This window comes from Rhinopithecus bieti, unplaced genomic scaffold, assembly GCF_001698545.2.
Source record: "Rhinopithecus bieti isolate Rb0 unplaced genomic scaffold, ASM169854v2 scaffold_986, whole genome shotgun sequence".
In the NCBI taxonomy this organism is placed as follows: Eukaryota; Metazoa; Chordata; class Mammalia; order Primates; family Cercopithecidae; genus Rhinopithecus; species Rhinopithecus bieti.
The window spans coordinates 275958-299844 of NW_016803218.1; the positions used below are offsets into that span (position 1 = coordinate 275958).

The 23887-nt window shown below is 47.9% G+C and overlaps 1 protein-coding gene across 8 annotated transcripts in view; it reads right to left on the reverse strand.

Annotated features, from left to right (window-relative positions):
• The window catches only part of ABCC8 (ATP binding cassette subfamily C member 8), an 88416-nt gene that overhangs the window by 63660 nt on the left and 869 nt on the right, over positions 1 to 23887 (reverse strand). For 6 of the 8 annotated variants that reach the window (XR_001885081.1, XR_001885080.1, XM_017869984.1 and 3 more), the window contains exons 2-7: positions 22726 to 22867; positions 17938 to 18059; positions 10761 to 10927; positions 8892 to 9134; positions 7794 to 7982; positions 405 to 569 (exon numbers count right to left, since the gene is read on the reverse strand). Coding sequence is in view for 6 of the 8 variants with exons in the window: in XM_017869984.1 (XP_017725473.1) it covers positions 405 to 569; positions 7794 to 7982; positions 8892 to 9134; positions 10761 to 10927; positions 17938 to 18059; positions 22726 to 22867 (1028 nt within the window). In the remaining 2 variants the exon portion in view is untranslated. Of the gene's footprint in view, positions 1 to 404; positions 570 to 7793; positions 7983 to 8891; positions 9135 to 10760; positions 10928 to 15303; positions 16279 to 17937; positions 18060 to 22725; positions 22868 to 23887 lie in introns of those variants that run through there. The other 2 variants (XM_017869944.1, XM_017869974.1) reach the window with 2 other exon arrangements.

The following is a 23887-nucleotide window of genomic DNA, read 5'->3' on the forward strand; positions in this document are numbered from 1 at the left end:
ATTCCTTTTTTCACACCCAAAGAAGACGGTCTGGTAGCAGAACTCTGGAATAGCCATGTAGAGAGGATTCCAAGGTTGCATTTACCCTTGGTCAGAAAGAGTGCTGTGATGAATTGGTGATGTCTGCCACTTTCAAGCCAAGGGCTGAGCAGTTGACTTTTCAGATCTAGTCCAAGGCAGAACCAGAGCCAGAGCTACTCTGCCTCCCAAGTTCAGCCCAAGACATTTTCCACTATCCCACATTGCCTTGTCAATGGTTACTGTTTTAAAACATTGTTAATGGGCAACAAAAAATAAATTCACAGCAGAATTATTCTTGAGTGTCCATGAGGATGAATAACACTCATGGACATTATTCCTAATAATAGTTCTTATGGTGAAGTGAAAAATAATCATCCAAGTACCTGTATTGCTCCTCTCAAGTTAATTCCAGTTTCAATGGCCACATAGTAGGATGCTTGCAGAAATGTCCTTTGCAGTAGGAGGGCAAGGAACAGAAGCACGGCTAAGACATAGGCATTGGCAAGGAACTCTTGGGATGAGACAAAGTAAACTCCGAGAAATTGTGTCTGTTGGAAAGAGAAGTTCAGAGGTGACTGTCACTGCCAGCAAAATGACCACCGTAGAACACATCACTGTGCCATAATGGACCATGGCCATGATTATTACAAGACCCTCCGTGCCTGCAAAGTCTTATTCAATTGTTTATGAGTGAAAAATCAGACTGATAAATCCAACTAAACATTCTTCTAACTACAGGGAAAGTTGCTTACACCCTGTTCATTTTTCCACTTGAGGGAATAGAATGGGGCCCAATTATAACCGCAGGCCCATAAATATGACTCTCAACATTGTGGCCACAGGCCCAGGGGACAGCATTCTGAATGGGGCAAGAATAAATAGAGCAGCTAAAACCTGAACTGGTAATAGCAAGTCTCACGGTGCATGTTCTCTGCTACAGAAACGGAATCAGCAGCTTCCTTGTTCCAAACTCACCAACAGCTTGTACTGTAGCAATTACGGAGCAGAAAAGGCCACTGGAAAACATGGCACCGTAGAGCTCTCGGGAGAGAATGGGAGCTCATCACTTATAAGAGACTGAAAAGATTTCAGACCCAAGCCCGCCAGCCTCATGGGCTCCCAGGGCCTCCTATTAAATTTAAGGTTCTCTTGTGTACTTCTAGCAAGATCTCAGATAGCAACCAGTGAAGAAAAACAAACATTTTAACTTTGTTGCTAAAGATACCAGGGAACAACAGTGTGTCTATTTCCAAATTAAGCATCAATAACTCCCAGGAAAACTTTGATCTTGATAAATCCATTGCTCCCCAGCAGAGCCACATCAATATTTCCATGAAGACAGAACTCTGCTCTTTCTTAAGACACTGCCCCGGACTATGCGTGCTATTTGGCAGGGTGTGGGAGCTGCTGCAGGGTAAAGCGGGATGGGAACAAAGTGATGAAAAGGAGTTTGAGGGCACATCCACAACCAGGATCAGGCAGAGAGGGCCCAGGCTCTCAGGAGGCCTTTCCCTAGAGTCAGGAATTCCTGGATCTTGGATCAGAGCTTCCTGATGGTGGCCTCTCAGTTTAACAGAGGTTCTCTAAGCCAGCCCTCACTGCTCCCTGGAGCTGTCTGATCCTGCTCACCATTGTCTCTCCTGTGCTGTGTGCGCCAGGGGTCTATATCTGTTGGGGGCAGCAGGAAGCAGCCACAGGGAGACCACTGAGGGATGCATGCAAGACTCTAAGAGGAAGGCTCTACCCAGGGTCTCTGTCCCATTTGCCAGTGTACCAGAGGGAGACGGAGAGGGAGGAAGTTGAAGGTAGAAGGGCGGGGGTGGGCTGGAAGCAGAAAAATCGGCCTTAAAATTAGGCTGCAGGGAGAGACCTGATCTTCCGGGGAGGAAGGGGCAGGAGACAACATTTATCAGTTGCAAAACTCTATCCTTACAATACCCTACTGAGGAGGGTACCATTATTAGCCCCATTTCATACACGAAAAAAGGAGTTTCAGTAGGGTTAGTGGCTGGCCCAAGGTCACATGCTGGTAAGGGGACAACATATGAACATGAACCTGGATGATGTCCAAAACACTACCCCAGACCCAGTGTCTAGGCCTCGTCCAGGCCTTTGACCTTAAGTGTCCTAGTGTCAGTTACAGGCTTGTGACTTGTGACTTGTGGGGGACCCTGGCTGGTACTGGGTCAGAAATATAGAAATATGGGGGTTAGGAAGACCCGGTCCTGTTTAACATGGCCTGGGATTCTTCTGTCTCACTGTCCTCTGCAGGTACGCAGCTCTGGAGACTGGAGTCCATGATTTTAAAGCAACAACACATCATGAGAATTTATCCCAAAGAAAATAATTTCACATAAGGTAATGGCTGTATGAACACAGACATTTATTTTGGGGCCAGAGCAAGAGGAGAATGCAAAAACCCACATAAACGTCCAACCACAGGGAATGATTATGTAATTATGATACTCCTGGGAACACTATGCACCCAAGACCACTAATTCTCATGAAAGCTCTGGAGAAACATGGACTGCCACACACATGTTGTGTTACAATGAGCAGAAACACACAGGCTGGAGAATGATGGCTGGAAAAGCCAACTGATCATGTTTGTTCATTAGACTGTGGGTGTTACTTAAATATACTAGTCAGTATTTGTGCATTTTTAACAAAACAACAAATTCTAGTTTTGCAGCTCTAAAGGCAAAACTTTGACTCTCTCCCTGCCCCCAACAAACATACCCTAGGGTCAGAAAGGGATTTTTGTAGATTGAGAATTTTGTGACCTGTTAAAATAAAAATCTCACTGCAGCTATAAGTCATTGGGTCATTATTAGATCGCTCTTCAAAGAGTTGGTTTAAAAGGGATGGAAACTGGAATAGCTAAGTTTCAGTTAAGAAGTGGGTACCTGGCTAGGCGTGGTGAGTCATGCCTGTAATCCCAGTACTTTGGGAGGCTAAGGTAGGCGGATCACCTGAGGTTGGGAGTTTGAGACCAGCCTGGCCAACATGCTGAAACCGTGTTTCTACTAAAAATACAAAAAAATAGCCGGGAATGGTGATGCATGCCTGTAATCCCAACTACTCGGGAGGCTGGGCCAGGAGAATCGCTTGAACCCAGGAGGCAGAGGTTGCAGTGAGCTGAGATTGCGCCAGTGTACTCCAGCCTGGGAGACAGAGTGAGACTCCACCCTCCACCAAACAAAAAAGAAAAAGAAATTAGTGGGTACTAGACTAGCCAAGAGGCCTGCCGTGCTGCCCAAGGAAGGCAGGCCCTGGTGGAGTCTACCTAGAAGAGAGTCCTGGGTATGATAGCACTGGCCAGCACCCTGCAGGTACCAAGGCAAGAGAGAAAAGACTAAGGACCTACAACCTGACACTCAGTGGAAGAAAATGCTTTGGAAAATCATAGGCCCTAGTCTTGCACTTTCACAAGCTCTCAGGGAAGAATTGTGTTTGTTTCCAGGGATTTCCCCAGTAGTCCTCAATATACATTTTTTAAAAGTAATCAAGCCAATGATCTTCATGCCCCCATGTACTTTCTACAGAAGTTATTACACATTTTGTAGTTGAGGCTTGCAAAATGTGACTGCTGAGGAGGATAAAGAGAGTTAGCTGCAGAGGTAGGACTAGAATCCAGCACTCCCAACTCTAGTTTGGACCCCCATTGTCTCTGCCAGGCCGGAGGTGTGATTGGAAAGGTCCCCTTCACATGTTCTCTGGTGCTTAAAGGAGAGAGGATCACTTGGGCTCTTGCTTCTTATTTTGGCAGGTGCCAAAAGGTGAGTTGTCCATAGGTCCCAGCCCTGGGAGGCCCTGGGTAAAGAATAAAACTATCTTTGGCCACCCAGAGACCAACACACCTACCCATTCATCCAAGACTGTTTGACATGGTGGTTAAGAGCCTGGACTTCGAGGTCCTGACTCATAATATATTAGCCACTGTGTCCTTAGGTAAGTTCCTCAACCTCTCTTAGCTTCAATTTCCTCATCTGTAAGATGAGGCTATGAAGGGACTTCAGAGAGTTGTTATGAGAAGTCAATGCAACAGTGCACAGGAAAAACAGTAAGTGTAAGCACTCAATGTATAGTAACTGCTGCATTATTTCTTCATTGCAGAACCATTTCCCATGCATCTCCTGGGTATCAGGCAGGGAGGGGGCTGAGTGCTGGGCACACAGAGGTCAGATAATGGGGGACAGAGGATCAAGTCAGGGAAAGAGACAGAGCACTTTGATAGGATGTTATGTGAGCACAGAGAAGGGGCATCTAATTCAACCAGGTGAAATTTTCCTGGCAGATGACATTTGAGCAGAGTCTTGGTGGCTAAGGAGCTAGTGAATTGAAGGCAGGTACTCCAGGACAGACCAGTTGCATGGACATGGTTATGAAGAGGCCAGCGCACACACTAAAACCACAAAGTCACAGAAACACCAAGGCATACACACTCATTAAGTCACTCATAATGATAGCCACAAATATGGCCATCCAAACAGGGGCACACATATGCACACACACACGCACACACACATGCACACACACACGCACACACACATGCACACACACACGCACACACACGCAGAAAGACACACCAAAAGACATAGGGACAAACAGAATACACATACAGAACCATAAGCAGTTCTCAGGGGAACTCATTCAGAAACACACACACATTACCAAACCTACACGTTTTCCTACTGAGATTTAAAGGCTGTTTGAAGCTTTAGCCCTTCGATCAAACCCAGACTGTTCCTTCTTCCTTTGGCTCAGCTGATAGCCCAGTGCAGTGCTGGCAGGTTTCAGACACCAGCAGCTCATTATGAATCCAATTCTCTTGCCCTCCAGACAGATCTGTGGCATCTATGGCAGGTGACAGATTGGGAGTAGGGGTTGGGCTGGAGAGGAGGAGGCGGGAAAGAGTTATAGATCATAGGCAGAGCCCAAACTGGGTCCCAGCTTTCCCTGGGGAGTGGCAGTGGGGTGATAGGAGCATCAAAGATCTGGCAAGTCACAGACACTTTCAGTAACTAAAGAGGACATCAGAAATGTTTGTCCTTGTGGATACCAAGGATGATATGTTTCTTGCCAACTCTGAGAATCTTAGGAAGGAATAGTAATGATGAATAAACCATAGGTGCCCCGCTGTGCCGACTGCTGCAGGATGGATTAAGGCTGGGCAGAAAAAAGGGCTTCCTCTCCCAGATTGTGAAACATTGCAACATGTAGCTAGGGAGCTTCCTTCTTTGTCATTCATAAAGACCAGAATAGCACTCAGTTCTCTCTGGATTAGAATGGCTTGGGGGCTGGGAAATGAACCAAATGATCTCAGTAAATGATCCCTTTCCCCCATTTTCTCTGAGCTCAGAAGCCCAAATGAGAATTAAGCCACATCCCAGGCAACCACATGATGGAGAGTTCTTTGTTGCGGACACTGGAGACTATATTTACTTTCAACTCTCGTTTCTGTGTCGGAAATTTGCTGATTGTGTTTGGGCTGCAGGGAACAAATATTAAATCTGATAAGGCCCACTGCCACTGAGGCAGGGCCATCTGTCTCCGGGATTTGTGTGCTCAGTAACTGGGACAAGAGCATTCCAATGAGAGGGTAATAAACCCCAGGGTTTGTGTATAAACAAAGAGAAAAAAATGGCAATGATAAAGTTCAGATGAACTAAAGTTCTAAGTGTTCTCACCATCTCTTTGGCACATCCTGCCTCAGAGTTCTCTCCTTAGCAGAATCCCAGAAGGGTTTTGGGAAACACAGGAAGAAGAGAGTGGTGTGGACACTCTGATAAGGGTTCTGGCTTGTGTCATTTCCCCCTAATATTAACAACTGGCTCCATGCTGCTTCAGGATTGCCAATGGAGGGTATTCTGGGGTAGCCTATGGTCAGGCTAGCGTTGAAGGTGACACTCCTGTAGACAAGAGAAGCAGTCACTTCCCCTCTCTTTTATGGGCCAGATAAAGTAGAGAGGCTCAAAAAACCAGAGATGGCTTCAAAAACTATCAAAGTTTAAGTAAGCAAAAGTGGTCCTTGCATTCTTGATTGAGCAAGAAATCTTCCCATGGCAGCCTGGCAAATTGCTACTTGTCCGTCCATTCAAACATCCCCTCCTCTATGAAGCTGTTCATGACCACTGGCTAAGTTAATCACTCTCTTTTCCCACAATTCCCTGAATATACCTCCTAAGAGTCATATGTAACACGTAGCATGGAAGTAATTTATTTCGATTTCTCTCCTCACCATTGGGTTTCATAATCCTTGGAGCCTGAGGTGATGGCTGGATAATAATAGTAAATTTAGCTTCGTGGTTGTAAATGCCCAGACTGTGGAGTGAAAGAGTCTTATATTCAAATTCTGCCTCTCTTACTAACTAGCTGAGAGACCCTGGGGAAAGTTACTTAACCTTTCTGAGCCTCAACTTTCTCATCTGTAAAATGTGGATAAGAATACCTATCATCTCATAAACTGTACAATATCTGAGGTATATCACAGTAAAGCTGTTGCAAAATATACTCACACCAAAGGGTAGTTTTAGGGATTAAATCACATATGGATAACTTGTGCACCTAGCCAGGTATGTATTATGTGGTCAATAAGTGGCTGTTAATATTGTTAATCATCCTCGTCATAACTATTGCTTTCATATTCCCACAGCCCAACCCAGGCCTGGCACACAGCAGTGTTCAATAAACGTTTGCTGCATAAATCAGATTCGACGTATCTCATATCTGTGGCCAACACTGTTCAGCTGACTAATTATATCTCCAGAAAAATGAACATAAACCTCCTGAGGATTAACTGCTAGCTGCGATTTTAGAGCTCATGAGATGAACAAATGTTACGCATAGGGTGTCATAAATTATTAAAAACCCTAATTCCCAATTCTCTGCATTATTTTCAGACTGTCTGTGATTAAAATGTTATAAAGGCATCCTCACTTGGAAACTAAAACTCTGAAACTTATTAGGGGTAAAAAGTTTTTCATTTTGTGGCCATTTAAACCTAAACGGCCACAAAGAAACAGACTATAGAACACAGTCTCCCCAGCCCCCGAAGTGGATGCTATGGCCCCACGCAGGGAAAATAACCCCCAGGAAGGGTTTTCTAGCTCCAACAAATTTCAGTTTGTAGAATCTTTACAACTGCAAAGGCCATTGGATATAATCAAGTCTAAGAAGTTTCCAGTGTTTTTAAGCCATGGAAACTTTTATTAAAAAAGAAATTTTAATAGAAAAGTCTAACATATTAATAAAACTCGGGCAGCTTTGAATGAAATTTGGAGTGGGGAGAGACAAAACTCCACTCATGAGGGTTTCCCACTTCTCTGTCCTCTGACAGCAGCTCCCAAGATACCCCTGCAGAAGCTCAAGTGCCAGCATTTACAGGACTGAAGAAGACAGATGTTCAAAATTTTTAAAGTTTACTAAGATGACATAAACTGAAAGCCAACAAATCCAAGCCACAGAAGCTCTAGACACTGGACAAACAAAAGCACCTCCTGCAGTTTTCGGACTGACCTGACTACCGGGAGAGGTATTATGGTAGTGATGGTGAGAGGTGAGTAGGACACCCTTGGGGCACAGGCTCGCCCCCAGCATTTCTGTTGACCAGATGCAGAGTAGTTTGTGGTGGGGATACTGCTATAGGCTTTGCGCATGTATGAGGAGCCACTCCAGTGTGGCCATGGCTCACACGCATTGGCCTGTTGCACTCTCAGAAACAACTGAAAACCATCTAGAGGGTGCCTTACCCTACTGCTGGGGCTGCCTACCTTGGGCTGGAAGACGTCGTTTTCCTTCCCAAGGTGGTCCACGATTCCAAAGATGCACAGTGGCCCGGCGAAGCCCAGCAGGTCGGCCAAGATGCGGAAAGTGCTGCTGAGGACCAGGCGCCTCCCGAAGGCATGGCTGAGTGCCTGCCAGATGGCCCGGGCACCTTGAGTGCCCTGCACGTCCTTCCTCTGCCCAGAGAGACCATGGCCAGGTCAGGGTGGCTGAGGGCTCATTCAGGGCTGGGCCTAGCCTCCCAGGATGCCCCTAGCTCCTGTTGCCTGGGGAAACCCAGTGGCCACATCCTCTGCAAGCAGGTGAACTCCAGGAAGAGATCATGGAATCAGCAAGTGCACAATTGGGAGGGCCCTATCAATGCCAACATGGTCTAGATGGGCAAACTGAGGCCAGATGATTGCTCGAGGTCACACAGCTGGTCAGGGACTATGTGATGAGCACAGCATTGGAATGAGGAAGTGGCCATGTGGCACACTCACTCATTACCACCTGCCACTGTGTCTGCCTCAGCAACTGCCCTGGTGCGAGGACAGAGGCAGTGAAGGAGCACTGGACTGGGAGTCAGGAGACTGGCTCTGCTGCCTGCCAGCTGTGGGCCAGCTCTGGGCAGATCACAGCCTTTCTCAGGGCCTCAATTTGCTCCTCAGTGACATGGGGAGATTCCTGCCTGGCTCAATTCATGGAGTTACCATAAGGATCAGACCACTAATACTCCTGCTCTCCAAATCAAGTGAACATTCCAACCTTTATAGTCAGTAAGCTCCAGAGGAAAGAGCACAGGGGCGTGAGAGTCCAGTGGGGTCACTTCCCTTCTCAGAGCCTCAGTTTCCCCACCTGGATGAGGACATTGGACTAGATGACCTAAACGGTAAGGGCCATTCCAATTGTGCCTGTCCTATGACTCTTCAGCCCTGCAACTGTCCCTGGTTCACTGTGTGACTTAAGGCAAGCTTCTTCCCCTCAACAGCCTCAGTTTCCCCGCTTGTCCCACCACGATTTTGACCTAATGCCCTTTGAGGTCCCTCTCTGTGACCCTAAACCAGAAGGCAAGGAATAGATGGTGTGGCTGTGCCTCCACTGACCACCTGGGCGTCAAAGGCCTCACGGAGCCGCTGGTAGTTGGTGAGGGCCCTCATGGCGATGGGCAGCTTCCCAATGGCTCGCAAGTCGATGGGCTTCTTGTGGGCAGTCTTGATGAAGGTGTTCATCCACCAGTAGGTACCTTTGGACAGCAGATTCACGAAGGGCTGCAGGAAGCGCACCCCCAGGTCCTGCAGGTCCTCGGGCGGCTTCACCTCCCTCGGTGTCTTGAAGAAGATGTATCTCTGTGGGGCACATGGGCCATGGGGGATGGGTAAATGCAACTTCTCACCACTCCCTACCTTGCCCCAGCAAGGATCTGGGGTTGTGATATTCCACACTTGATCTCTAACAGATGGGGCCATCTTTCACCTATAATTATTACCAGGAAAAGGATTCCCCAACACTTCCTGGCCACCAATGTTAGAGCCTCCTGACTTTGTAACTGCTCATTGAGGTTGACTTTGAATCCCCCATGGCTGGGCTGGGTTGGGTTTAGGTTGGGCTGGGGAGGAGCAGGAATCTCTCACGTACTATCTTCTCCACAGATCTAAGATACCACCATGTTTCATATACAGTTCACAGACCTCCAAGTCATGTAGACCTGGTTTCGAATCCTGGCTTCTCCACTTACCAGCAAGGTGTTTTTGGACAAGCCTCATCTAAAAGGTTTCCTCATCTACAAAGGGGATGGTGCTTGCATCACAGGGTTCCTGTGAGGGTCACTGGAGGGTGGGGGGACACATAAGGAGCCTTGTGCCCTTCAGATCACCAACTAAAAGCAGAAGAGTCAGAGAAATGCAAGCAGTCCAAGTTTGAAAGGGCTATAGCCCTCACTGCTGGCTGGAAGGCAGGGAAAGGGTTTTCTCACTTATTGCTGGCAGATGACAATCTTTCTGGAGGGCAATATGTAACATTGATCAAAATTTAAAATACACAGACCCTTTGACCCAGCAACGCCATTCCTTGGACTCTCTCCCATAGAAATAAAAGCAGCAATACATAAATATAAGTATGCTTGATACACCATTATTCATGAAGGCAAGAACTTGGCAACAAAGTGAATGCCCATCCATAGAGAAATAGCTGAATATATTATGGCTCATCCATACGATGGAAAATTATGCAGCCATTAAGAAAATAGAATTAGCCATATCAGATGGCTTGGAGGGAGTCCCAAGAGATATTTGTTGGGTGAGAAAAGCACAGTGCAGAAAACAGTGCATAATATGATCCCATTCTTACAAGATAAATACTGAGGGGGAAACCTACATATTCACTTGTGTTGAGAGGAAAAAAACCTGAATAGATATTTATTTAGATAGACACATATGGTTTTATACTAATAAAAACAAAGCATGGGAAAGACAAATGAGTTCATTAGTCTGTGCTACCTGGGGAGGTAGGGATAGGGGCAGGGGAAGGTTGGAGTCTGGGGTGGGAAAGAGAGAGGGAGGCGGGAGCAAACAGAAAGGAAAACAAAACACTCATTCATGTATGCTTGTGACAATATGAATACATTAAAGCAAAGACAAGTCCCCCACCACCGAAGAAAGAAAGGAGAGGCCAGTGCCTGATGCTTATCTTCCCTCTCTATGGAAAGTCATCCGCCAACCTCAGCAAACACACCTGTCAACCCCTCTCCCTCTGGGAGCCTGGGGTAGAGCGCATGTGGGCCAGATGTAGTGTCTCTCCTGAAACTTCCCCCACCATGGCCCCACTCCTCTTTACAGGGGCAGGTAAAACAAGTTGACCCCTTCTCAGCTTGGCTGAGAAGCAGGCTGGGGGGTCGAACCCAGGGCAGGACAGAGGCCACAGCCTCTGCTCCCCACCCTGCCCTGGCCCAGGTGCATCCTCAGTGGCCTGCTTACCCTCACCCTGATGACATTGACCTCCACGAGGAGCAGCATCCCATAGAGGATCACCAGCAGCCCCGTGAGGCAGAAGCGTAGCTGCGAGAAGCCGATGGCGTGGTCCAAGAACTTGACAAACTTGATGGTCTTGGTGATGAAGGCCAGGGTCCAATACACCAGCAGGGCTGCCGAGGAGAGATGGAAGATCACAGAGACGTGTGTGCATCATGTGTGTACACTCACGTAATATGTGCAAGTATGTGGCAGAGAAGGAGACAGAATGAGCATGCCTGGGTGTGTACACTTCCGAGTAAAGGGATGTGCACGTGTGAATATATCAGAGTGTGTGACTCTAAGATGACGCACATTCGTCTCAACATTCATGAAAAACACCAATAATCTCATAAATCAAACTGGTCAGACAAATGTCCCTTAACAAGAAGTGATCATGGGAAGAATAAGAAATTTATTTCTTGAATTTAACTAAGTTACAGGCACTGTGCCAAATAAGCACTTTAAATACAAGAGCTCATTTATTCCTCACCATCACTTTTCAAAGAAAGTGCACTGCCGTCACCCCCAATTGCTCAGACAAAGGAAATGAGGCTCAGAAAGATGAGATAACTGATCCAAGGCCACACACCCATTAACTGGCAGAGCTGGGCTGGCCTGACGCTGGAGCCCATGCATGCAAGCTCCATGCTATAATGACTTCCTTGTGGAATTTCCAAGTGAGAGAAATCTTAAAGGTCATTCAATCCAGCCTTTCATTTTACAGATGAGGAAACTGAGGCCCAGAGACAGGATGCGACCTTGCCCAAGTGCACTGGCAGCTAGGGACAGAGAGAGGGTGAAAGCCTGGGTCCCTGTCCTCACAGTCCAGAGCCCACCACAGCAGGATGATGGAGCAGGGCCATGGGGGACATGGAAAAAGCCAGCCACAGTTCCGTGAGGCAGTGTCAAACAGGGGTTAGTGGTGGTGGCCCCGCAGCCAGATACACCTGGGCTCAGAGCCTGTGAGATAATGGCTGTGTGAGCTTGGATTAGTCATTTAGCCCTCTAGAGCTTAGTTTCCTCATCCATTAAGTGGGAATCATAATAGTGCTACCTAGAAGGTTCTTGTGAGAAACGTATGGAGAGCATTTAGTGCAGTGAGCCTCACACGCTCTTTGGACATTAGCTGTTATTTTTTTATTATCTCTAGATTTAAGACCTGGGGCAGGTAAACCTCAGAAGCTATCAGTAGATTCTATCCTGAATTCTCGCACACATGCCCACTTCAATCTGCCAGTAAATCACTGCCAGCATCCAACAACCAAAACCAGCAATAACCTTTGAAGTCCCCCTTTGAGGGTGGGGGAGATTTTAGCACTGGCAGCTCTTTCCTCCCCCCTCTTAGACCAAATGCGGATAAGGGCAGCCTCATGCCACAGAGCCCCTCTCCAGAGGACTTGAGTGAGGGAGAGACACTTTCACTCTGCCCTCTACCCCTATGTGGGCCTGGGCATGAAAGCCAGAGCATCGCTTGGGGACAAATCTGGATCTGTCCTGCCTGGCTCGGGATTAGGAAACAGGTTGAGATGTTGGGCCCCACCCTGTGCCCAGGGCTGAGCTCACCCAGGATATCAATGCCATCCACCTTGGGTCCCTGCATGAGGACATTAGGATGGGGGGCAGAAGCATCTGCCTTCTGGTCCCATGCCTCAGGACTGGAATAATGTCCCCCAGCTCAGGCTGGTCTCTAGGTCTTGAGGAATTCCACAGCTGAAGGCTGTCCCCCTGCCTCCACTCCACTCTTGGACAGATTCTATCCCAGGCCTCAGAAGCCCTTTAGCCCTTAGTGAGAGCTGCCTACTAGAGCTGACTTGAAAACATGCCTCATGCCTGTCTTGTCCCTAACACTTAACAGATATGGTCTGATTTGCTCTTCATTACAACCTTATGACTTAGGCAGGGACTTATTCTTCTTCCTGCCCAGGTGGGGAATCCGAGGCTCAGAGAACTTGGATGTCTTGTGCAAGGTCACACAGGGAATTAGCGGTGGACCCAGGACTAGGCCCAGAGGTTTTTTGCACAGTCCTGTCCTGCAGTGCTGAGTGCTCAGCCTGTTGCCAGACACAGCAGCACTCAGCAAAAGCTGAATGCCTGATGAGAGAAGAGGGAAAAGGAAGGAAAGAGGCATAACATGGGGACTGCTGGTGAGCTCCCATTACTCCTCCTTCTCCCTCCAATCTTCTCCCTTACCCCACACCTCTCCCATTAACAAATGCTGTCTATTTCACCTCCTAAATATCTTGAATCTATCTACTTCTCTCCATCCCTGTGGTGTACCACCTAAGTCCAGGCATCATCATGTCTCCTCTGGATTCCCGCTCCACCCTGAGAGCCTTCTTATTGGTTTCCCCACTTCCTCCCCATCTTGTTCTCCTCCAAGCTGGTCTCCATAAAGCAATTATTATGATTATGTTGAAAACCCCTCAATGCACCCATGTTCATAGCAGTGCTATTTACAAGAGTCAAGAGGTGAAAGCAACCCACTGACAGATGAATAAACAAAATGTGGCATATCCATACAGTGGAATATTAGCGGAATATCCATACAGTGGAATATTAGCCTTAAAAAGGAAGGAAAAAAATTTTCAATACATGCTACAACACGGATGAACCTTGAGGACATTATGCTCAGTGAAATAAGCAAGTCATAAAAAGACAAATAGGCCGGGCATGGTGGCTCACACCTGTAATCCCAGCACTTTGGGAGGCTGAGGTGGGCGGATCACAAGATCAGGAGTTCAAGACCAGCCTGGCCAACATGGTGAAACCCCGTCTCTACTAAAATACAAAATTAGCCAGGCATGGTGGCGAGCGCCTGTAATCCCAGTTCCTCAGGAGGCTGAGGCAGGAGAATTGCTTGAACCAGGGAAGCAGAGGTTGCAGTGAGTCGAGATCACACCACTGCACTCTAATCTAGGCAACAGAGCAAGACTGTCTCAAAAAAAAAAAAAAAAAAAAAAAAGACAAATAGTGTATGATGCTGCTTAGATGAGGTACCTAGAGTGCTCTAATTCATAGATAGAAGGTAGAATGGTGGTTGCCAGGGGCTGTAAGGAGGGAGAAGTGGGAAGTTATCGTTTAATAGGTACAGAGTTTCAACTTGGGAAGATGAAAAAGTTCTGGAGATGGATAGTGGTGATGGCTACACAGCAATGTGAATATACTTTTTTTTTTCTTTTTTTGAGACAGGGTCTCACTCTGTTGTCTAGGCTGAAGTGCAGTGGCACAATCTATTTTTTTTTCTAATTTTTATTGGTGCATATATATATTTTTCATTTTTTATTATACTTTATGTTCTAGGGTACATGTGCACAACGTGCAGGTTTGTTACATATGTATACATGTGCCATGTTGGTGTGCTGCAGTGGCACAATCTTGGCTGGAGTGCAATAGCACAATCTTGGCTCATTGTAGCCTCCACTTCCCAGTCTCAAGTGATCCTCCCTCTTCAGCCTCCCACGATCCTCCCACCTCAGCCTCCCAAGTAGCTGGGACTACAGGTGTACATGGCCATGCCCAGCTAATTTTTATGTTTTTTGTAGAGATGGGGTTTTGCCACGTTGGCCAGGCTGGTCTCGAACTTCTGAGCTCAAGCAATCTACCTGCCTTGGCCTCCCAAGGTGCTGGGATTACAGGCATGAGGCACCGTGCCTGGCTGTGAATATACTTAATGCCACAGAACACTATACTTAAAAATGGTTAAGATGATAAATTTTATGTTACACCACACAGACACACACACACAAACTTCCCATTGCTGTTGGGATAAAGGCCAACACCTGTGGTGCGACCTTCCAGCTGGGTGCAGTGGCTCACGGCAGTAATCCCAACACTTCGGAAAGTTGAGACTTGATCATTTAAGGCCAGGAGTTCAAGACCAGCCTGGTCAACAGGGCAAAATCCCAACTCTTTTAAAAACACAAAAAATTATCTGAGTGTAGTGGTGCATGCCTGTATTCCCAGCTACTCAACAGGCTGAGGCACGAGAATCTGCTTGAACCTAGGAGGTGGAGGTTGTAGTGACCCAAGGTGGTGCCACTGCACTCCAGCCTGGGCACAAGCAAACAAAACCCAAAGTCCAGCTCCCCTCCACTTTGCACCCCTGCCACTCTTTTTCTTCTGAATTTTCTTTTTTTTCTTTTTCTTTTTTTTTTTGAGACAGAGTCTCACTCTATCGCCCAGGCTGGAGTGCAGTGGCCGGATCTCAGCTCACTGCAAGCTCTGCCTCCTGGGTTCACACCATTCTCCTGCCTCAGCCTCCTGAGTAGCTGGGACTACAGGCGCCTGCCACCTCGCCTGGCTAGTTTTTTGTATTTTTTTTAGTAGAGACGGGGTTTCACTGTGTTAGCCAGGATGGTCTCGATCTCCTGACCTCGTGATCCGCCTGCCTCGGCCTCCCAAAGTGCTGGGATTACAGGCTTGAGCCACCACGCCTGGCCTCTTCTGAATTTTCTAATGTGTTTTGTTCCTTCTGCCTTGGGGCCTCCGCACATGCTGTTCCCTCTACCTGAAGCACTCTTTCCTCCCTTCTTCCAGTTAGTTTCTTCAGTTCTCAGCTCAAATATGACTTTCAGAGAACATTTCCTTGGCTTCATCTGGGTTCCAGGATCATGGTTCCTTCATGGAAAAATGTAAGTTGCACCACAGGTCTCCTTTCTGTGGGTCACCATAGCCAGGTCAGACATCAGCCTCCTCGGAGGGCCAGCCATTCTCCCAATACGCATTGCCCTCTGTCCCTGCAGCTCACAGGCGCGTCCCCTCCACTTTTTTCTGTTCTAGAATTTCTGGCTCTGTGGAGCCTCCTTTCAAGGGAAGATAACTCCAACAAGGGGAAAGGAGTGAGTTAGTCTTTGTTCCTTAGAAAAGGACAAATCCATCCATGGGTGATAACTTGTGCTTTAAAGAGAACATTATGTGTTTACTGGAGAATGAGAAAGTGAACTCCTCGGATGTCCACACAGGGTGTTTCCAGAGGGCACTAGTCAGCCAGTCCCTGGTGGTTAGTGAAGGATTCTCTACAGACGAGCAGCTGCTTCAGAAATGGAAGCAGGGTGGCTCTCTGAAGCCTGTATTTAACATCTCCCCTCTCAACCTGCTTCCCCTAGCTCCCATTCATACTCACGTGGGGGCCCCTGGGTTAGGGGTAGGGGGATCACCTGGATAATCCTGATGGAGCTCAGATCCCACCTTCTACAGAAAGGCAGACCTGTGATTAGTGTAAGAAACACCCTGTACTCCCTGAACACAACAATGTCACTGGCTTAGCACAGAGCGTGCCAGACTCCAAATGTCAATTCGATGCTGTGATTCCTAAAAATCAGTCCGACTTAATGACACAGTGTGAACACAGTCTAACTGCCAGATGTACAGCCCCAGCCTTAGACACACAGGCTGAACCCCAATACAGAGGCAGACCTGCAGATTGATACCTCTGCCCCAAGGACAGAGTCTGTGGGCTCTTAGACACACAGTGTCAGAAATGATTAGGAGATTGCACAGATGCTAGATTCCTGGCTGTGCCCCTTGACGAGCTAGATTAGTGCTAGTTATTTATCCGCTGAGCCTCAGTTTTCTGACACGTAAAGGGAAAATAATAAAGGTACCTACCTCATAGAGTTGTTGAAAGGATTAAATGAGTTAATATACATCACATAGGTAGGATGGGGCCTGGCATACAGTAAGTACAAAGTGAGTATTTGCCGTTATTATTTTTAACCTCTCAGTTTCAGGGTCCACATTGGAAAATGGGGATATTAACAATACCAATAAGGAGGCTGGGGGAATTAGCCTGTGGGACAATGAATATAAGGAACATGGCACGGAGCCTGCCCCACAGCACATGCTCAGTAAACATCAACCATCATCCTGTTGCTTCTGCCTGGGACCCCAGTCCTGCAGTATTTAACATTTCAGAAGCTCTAAGTGGGCACTCCTTCCCGAGTCTCTCTAAATGTTAGCAAACCTGAAGTTCTGGTCCCAGAGCCTTTCTCTTCTCTCCCCAGGTGACCTCTTCCAGTCTCAAGCTTTCTTTCTCCCTTTCTTTTTTCTTTTCTTTTCTTTGCTTTTCTCTTCTCTTCTCTTTCCTTCTTTTCTCTTTCTTTCTTTTCTTTCTTCTCTCTCTCTCTCTCTTTCTTTCTTGACGGAGTCTTGCTCTGTCATCCAGGCTGGACTGCAGTGGCGCCATCTCAGCTCATTACAACCTCTGCCTCCTGGATTCAAGCGATTCACCTGCCTCAGCCTCCTGAGTAGCTGGGACCACCAGTGTGTGCCACCACACCAAGCTAATTTTTGTATTTTTAGTAGAGGTGGGGGTTTCTCATGTTGGCCAGGCTGGTCTCAAACTCCTGACCTCAGGTGATCCGCCCACCTCGGCCTCCCAAAGTGTTGGGATTACAGGTGTGAGCCAGGGCACCTGGCCCCAGGCTCAGCCTTTAGATGCCATCTATAAGGCTCACCTCCTGAAAGTGTAGCTCTTACCCTGCCTGACCTCCCCATGAAAGCCCAACTTGACACTTGAGTTGGCTGTCTCTGTGACATCTCAAGCTCGATATGCCCCCAATAGAAAACTTGATCCCACCACAGCCCACCTTCCCCTCCTCTGCCACATCAGTTATTGATGCCACAGTTCACCCAGGTGCTCAGGCCCAGAGCCTGTGACTCCTCCTTGCTCCTCTCCTGGCGCCTGCCCTCACCTCCCACTCTTCCCCTTGCTCATTTGGCTTTGCCCACAGTGACATCTTTGCCAAATCTATCCCTATCAGAGGCCTTTGCACTTGTCACTCCCCTTGCAGGGAACACTTTCCCCCAAATACCTGCACACCCACATTTACCAAAGCCCTTCCCTGACCATCCTGTGTAGATAGCAACATGGCCATTGCCCCTACCCCTTACTCAGCTTGATTTTCTTCATAACATCACCACCACCTATTTGTTTGTTTGTTTATTCACTGTATTTGCCCATCTGTCCTCCTTCACCAGACTGTAAGCTCCATGAAGACAGAGATTTTTTTTCTTCTTCTATTCCGAATCTCTACTGTCTAGAGCAGTACCTGGCACATAGTGAGTCCTCAGTAAACATTATCTGAAGAAATGAATGAAACATTATCTGAAGAAATGCCCCTCTCTCCTATACATCACTTACCAATTAGCAGCTTGGGGAAGTTGGAAGTCTCGATGTTGTGATAGTAGACCACAGAGGTGACAGCAGCCATGAACGCCATCCCGGCTGGCATGTACAGGTGGAGGTGGCGGGATTCGGTCACCCTGAGATGGGAGAGAGAAATAGACAGGATGGGGACGTTCTAAGTACTGCAACAGAGCAGCCCAGGCCTTGAATTCCGAAGGCCGAACACTGAACCTTTATAGCATCACTGTATAGGCTGCAGGGCCCTTTAGGTAATGGGCATATTTGGAGTATAGGCTGGGCAGAGCTGCCAGTACGTGGAGTAGAGCTGGATATTTGATCTGGAGGTCTTACTGTGTGCTGAGCCCTAAGCACAAGGGTCGCTGGGATCTCTTGAGCAGTGCAGGGGCCTGTATGCCACAACTCACCCAGTGACAGTCCCATTTAACATGAACAGCATAAGTCAGCATTGGCACCCTCCCCAGGGGCTGTGATAACAAACTGATGAGAGTCAATATTTATGGAACATTTACCCTGTGCCAGGCACTGTTCTAAGCATGCGATATATATTAACCCACTTAATCTTCATTAAACCCCATCAAGTGGGTACTCTTAGTCTCCCATTTTATGGTTGAGGAAACTGAGGCATGAAGAGGCATTTCCAAGGTCCTGATTTTGGAATCTCAGGATGGGGAATGGGGCAGTCAATACCAGCTCATATTCTTTTCACTTTAACTCACAGAGGCCTCTAGGTGGGCGGACCCTGGCCTGGGGGTAAGACCCAGAGGCAGCCAGAGCCTCCTCCCAGGCCTCAGTCTTCCCTGTGCCTGGTGAAGAGGGTCACCTTACTTAGTCATGATCATGCCCTTCCACAGCTCTCTCCTGCAGACAGCAAAACCCACTCTGCTCAGCCTGGAACAAAAGGCCCAGGCTATGTGGCCTCCAGCCACTTTACCAGAGCTGCCCAGCCTGCCCTTTCTGCTCCACCCTGTGGGACTCATTCCATTCCCAGATGGCCTGCTACAGCCTGATGCCTCAGTGCTGCTGTTGCCCACCAGGCTACTCCTATCCAGTGTGCCAAGGGTCCCTGCCCTTGAGAAGCGGATGGTAGGGAGGGGGCTGCCATGCTCAGAGCTAACTCTTGAAGTCAGTAGGCTAGGGAAGTGATACTGCCAATGGACACAGGCTGAGAGAGGACAAAGGAGGGGGTGGGCAATCAAGGACAGCTTCCTAGAGGAGGTGGCACCAGGTTGGACTTTGAAGGATACATAAGAGTTCAACAGAGAAAGAGGAAGGACATGAGGAGAGCCATCCTGTGACCCCAGTGGGTCTGGTGGGACTGAGGTGCAAGTGTAAAGGCAATGTGGGCTCTCCACCAAAGAGCATCTTCCCCTTATTCTGTGCCAGGAGGACCACAGGTTTGCTCCAGCAGCAATGTACCCAGCCCCAGGGGGAATGGATGGCGATTGGTTTAAGCAGTCATGCAATTCCATACCCCTTTGCCGGTGTTGGTCCACATATTCTGGCCAGTGAGATGTCAAGGAAAGAATAATCTCCCTCATAAAGGAGAGGCATGTCAGGAGCATGCCCTCTCTGCTCATGCTAAGCAATTCCCGGAGCTAGGCAGCCACCTTGTGACCATGGGGAAGATAGGCTGACACACAGAGGATGGTGTGGAAAGACGGGAAGAGGCTGTGTCCCTGAAAACATCAATGAGCACCAAACCAACTTGAAAAGGCAAACTCCACATTTCTTGTTTAATGAAATGGTAAATATTGATATTCTTTAGTGGATATTCTCCACAAAAGGTCTTCAAACTAATACAGAAGGTACAAGGGAGACAAGGCTAGAGAGCAGTCATGAATGGCAACACTGGGCACAGCCAACGCCCTTCCTGGGGACCTTCAGACCTCTTGCCTCTTTACTCCTTGAAATAATTTTGAAACACCCTCTACTCTCTCACACATTTTTAAGCTGACATCTAACCATGTTTTATCATATGTTGATATAAGTGCTTTTGTTTTTGCAATAGGAGGGAGAAATGTTAAAATTTCATAAGACGAAATAAGATGAAGATTAACCGTAATTGAACTAAATATTTCATGGCACAGCTTCATAGAATAGTTTTTAGCTGCTTTGTTAAATAATACACACTGAATTAGTTAAGAAATTAGGTAAAGTTTTATATACGGGCTTTATCCAGTGTATGGTGGTCTGGGAAAATATTGTAGTTATTTTAAAAAATCTTCTTCACTAACTTATCCTGCTTTGATTGTTCTGAATTCAGAGCATCACGCATAGAAATAATACCCAAAGGAAGAGGAGAAGCGCTACAGGTTTAAGATGGCTTAATTATTCACTAAATGAGGCTCACTCTAAATCAAATCAGGGCAGCCTTAATCAGCCCCACTCCCACCTACCCCTAAATTTCCAGACAGCTCTGAAAACCCAGGCTGGATTAGACTAGGGGTATCACAAGGGTCTGTGACTTCTCCTGTCTGCTCTTTTCCTGCCCTCACTGAGGTTTGCCAGCCCCGGGGGTAGGAGCTCACAAAGACCAAATGACAATTACTCAGCTCAAGCTGATCTGTGCCCTGGGGGGAGATGGCCCTTTGCACTGAGCTAAAGCAGAGCAGCCACACACAGGAGGGGCTGCTGACAGCCAGCAGGAGGGCGTCCCTGGACTCATTCATTCCAGTTTCCCACATCCTGGGAATACACAGTCTGCCCAGTGCTCTGCCACTCCCAGCTCTGCACCCTGTCCATGCTCAAAGTTCATCCTCCACAGCCCCATGAAGCAGCCAAGCCAGGGACTATGATGCTTGTTTCACAAGGCTAGAGAGCAGTCACAAATGGTCACACTGGGAACAGCCAACACTCTGCCCAGGGGTCTTCAAAACTCTTGCCTCTTTACTCCTTGAAATAATTTTGAAACACCTTATACTTTCTCACACATTTTTAAGTTAGCATCTAAAATGTTTTATCATATATTTATAAATGCTTATGAGGCCCAGAAAGCCCGAATGACTTGTCCAAAGTCCCATAGCTGGTACATAGCAGAAGTGCTTTCTAAAGACCCAGGTCTTCCTTCTCCAAGGGCAGGGTGTCTTCCTCTGTCACCATCTGGTGAGTATTTAACATCTGAGGGCTCACTGTGGCATTTGTGCTACTTTGGAAGGGGTGGAGGGGTGGGGGTGGAGGCGGACTTGTCACCTGCTTGTGTAGCAGTATGCCTTCTGGTCTTCTTGCTGGTCTGGGGACTTTGATAAGCAGGGAGAGCTGCTGCCTCCAAGGCAAGCAGGTATTACAGAGATCACTGCTGAAGCCAGGATGCAGGGACACTGGGGGAGGGAAGGTGGGGAACGGGAGGGAGGATGAGGGAGCCTATCCCCTGCCATCCAACTACAGGAGCCAGGCAGTGCTGCAGGAGTGCAGTCTGGATAGTCTGATTCCAGCTCAGGGGGCGCTGGACCTCAGATACTCAAGCCAAATATCCCTCTCCTCCATCACTCCCTCTCCTGGCAGTCTCTCATTCTGGCTGCTTACTGGATTCTTCCTTAGTGAGATGGCTGCTCCAGCTCCTCTTCTGTCCTCGACTGCTGACACACCATTTCTGTCTGCAGTTATCGCTCACCTAGACTACTGCAATCAATGCTAAGTGCCACTTCTGTTATACCTCTAGCTTCTCCCTGCCTCCAGCCTGCGCTGAACACCTCCTCAGGTTCTCACCTAAAAGTGTTATGCTGATGACATCCCTCTTCTTTTCCAAACTGCTGACCAAATCCAACCCAAACATGCAGTCTAGGATTCACAGTCCTCCTGAGATGCCCCAACCTGGGTTCCCAGCCTTAGCCTCCATCGCTCCCCAGCCTGTGTTTAATGCCCCAGCCCCTGCGCTGCTCCCTAGCCCTACCTGCTTTTCTCTTTGGTGCCTTTTCTCTTCCCTCAGGCACCACAAGTTCTCTCTCTTCTTCTTCCTCTGTGTGTCAGAAACCTAGTCACCCTTCCAGACTCCGCTCGAAAGCCCTCTCAACCACGGAACTTGCCCAACTCTGCCTTCCTCTTGCCTCCCAGAGTACTTATTTGTAACACAGTTTCATTTATTCTCCTAAGGACCCAATACATGTTTATGGACTGAATAATGTTTATGTTTATTACATGCCTTGCACTGTGAATACAAAGATGAACAAGACTCAGATTCTAACTCTTAGGCCTTTCTGACTCAGAAGACAGTTTTGCAAATAGACATAAACTTTAACATACAGTATGATCTGTGCTGTACCAGAGGTGGGAGGAGTGTGCTGTGAGACCCAAAGAGAAGGTGGGCATAGGGAATGAGGCCAGAGACAGGTGGGGCTGACTGTGAAGACCTTGGATGGTGGGCTGAGGATCTGAGACCACATCTTCGAAACAGCTGAGAATCAAGGAAAGGTCTTATGCAAGAGTGGGTGGCATGCTTAGATTTTTTTTTTTTTTCCCCAAGAAGTTAACTCCGGCAGCTTGTAGAAGAGACCTGGCATTTTCCACTGCAATTGTGACATTCTAATAGGCTCTAGCATTATTTCACTGGGACTTAGCATGCAGATCCATGCTCTCTCCACTCTCCTGGACTGATGGCAGGGCCTGGGACTCACTTGTGTCCAATGCCCAGCTCAGAGAGGTTGGCACATAGGAGACATTGAGTTGCTGGATGTAGTAACAAAAGATATGGGCTTGTGGAATGCAGGTGAGCTAGCGTCTCCTTCGGCCTTTCAGGAAGTACCCTGTAGCAGATTCACTTTCCTGAGTCCTCAGACAGTCACTCACCCATCAGACAGGATGCCCTCCGCAATCTCACACACCAGGACGAAGAGCAGCATGAAAGTCAGGATCCACCGCAGGTTGTGCCCAGGGAAATGAAGCCATGTGCTGTGATGGATGTGCACCTTGGAGCTCTGACTGCCCCATCCTGCAGGGAAAGACAGTCAGAGGCAGGATGCCTGCCCACTTGGAGGAGGAGGAGGGTGCATGAACCCCAGAAGGTTGCTTGGGCATTGGGTCCATGGTGTGGGTGACACCTACACATGAGAATCCCCAAGGCTGGTGCACACAAACTAAACGTCCAACTCATTCAGCCTAGTCCTGTGCTGGTACCTCCCCCCACCACACCTTTTTTTTTTTGAGAGAGGGTCTTGCTCTGTTGCCTCTGCTGGAGTGCAGTGCCACGATCCCTGCTCACTGCAGCCTTGATCTCCTAGGCTAAAGTGATCCTCCCGCCTCCTGAGTAGCTGGGACTACAGGCGCACATCACCATGTTCGGCTAATTTTTAATTTTTTGTAGAAAGAGGGGGGTCTCACTATGTTGCCCAAGCTGGTCTCAAAACTCCTGGACTCAAGCAATCTTCCTGTCACAGCCCACCAAAGTGCTGGAATTACAGCCGTGAGCCACTGTGCCCTGCCAAGGTACCCCATTATATACGCTAACTTCTTGTGTGACAAGTCATCAGGTTAATAAACCATTTGGTTGAGAACAGAAGTGAAAATGCTGTTCTTTTTTTATTTTTGATGCACATAGGAGCACATATTTTGTATGTTTCCTTTCTATTTCTGTCTAACTGTCTTTGTTAATAACTAGCAACTCTGCTTCTGCAGCAACCTCTTGTAAATCTAATTTTGTGACAATCTTTCCTTTCTTCCCCAAAGCTGTACATGAATTTTAAGATTTGCTTTTTTTCTTAAAGTGAATGAACACGTTTTGGGGAGGCAGGGGACACCCTATGAGTTGATAGACTTGACTGGTCTGGAAGAGCCAAGGTCTTGGAGAGAGATGGGGGCGGCGGGACCTCAGTGGAGAGGCACGCACGATTGTCCCGGCCGTGGCCCCCAACTTTGCAAGCAAGGGCGCCGGGGTCGCTGAGTCGGCGAGTCTGAGCTACTTTGCGCAGAGCCTGAGAAGTTGCGCTCTGGAGACACATGCCCTGGTGGAGTG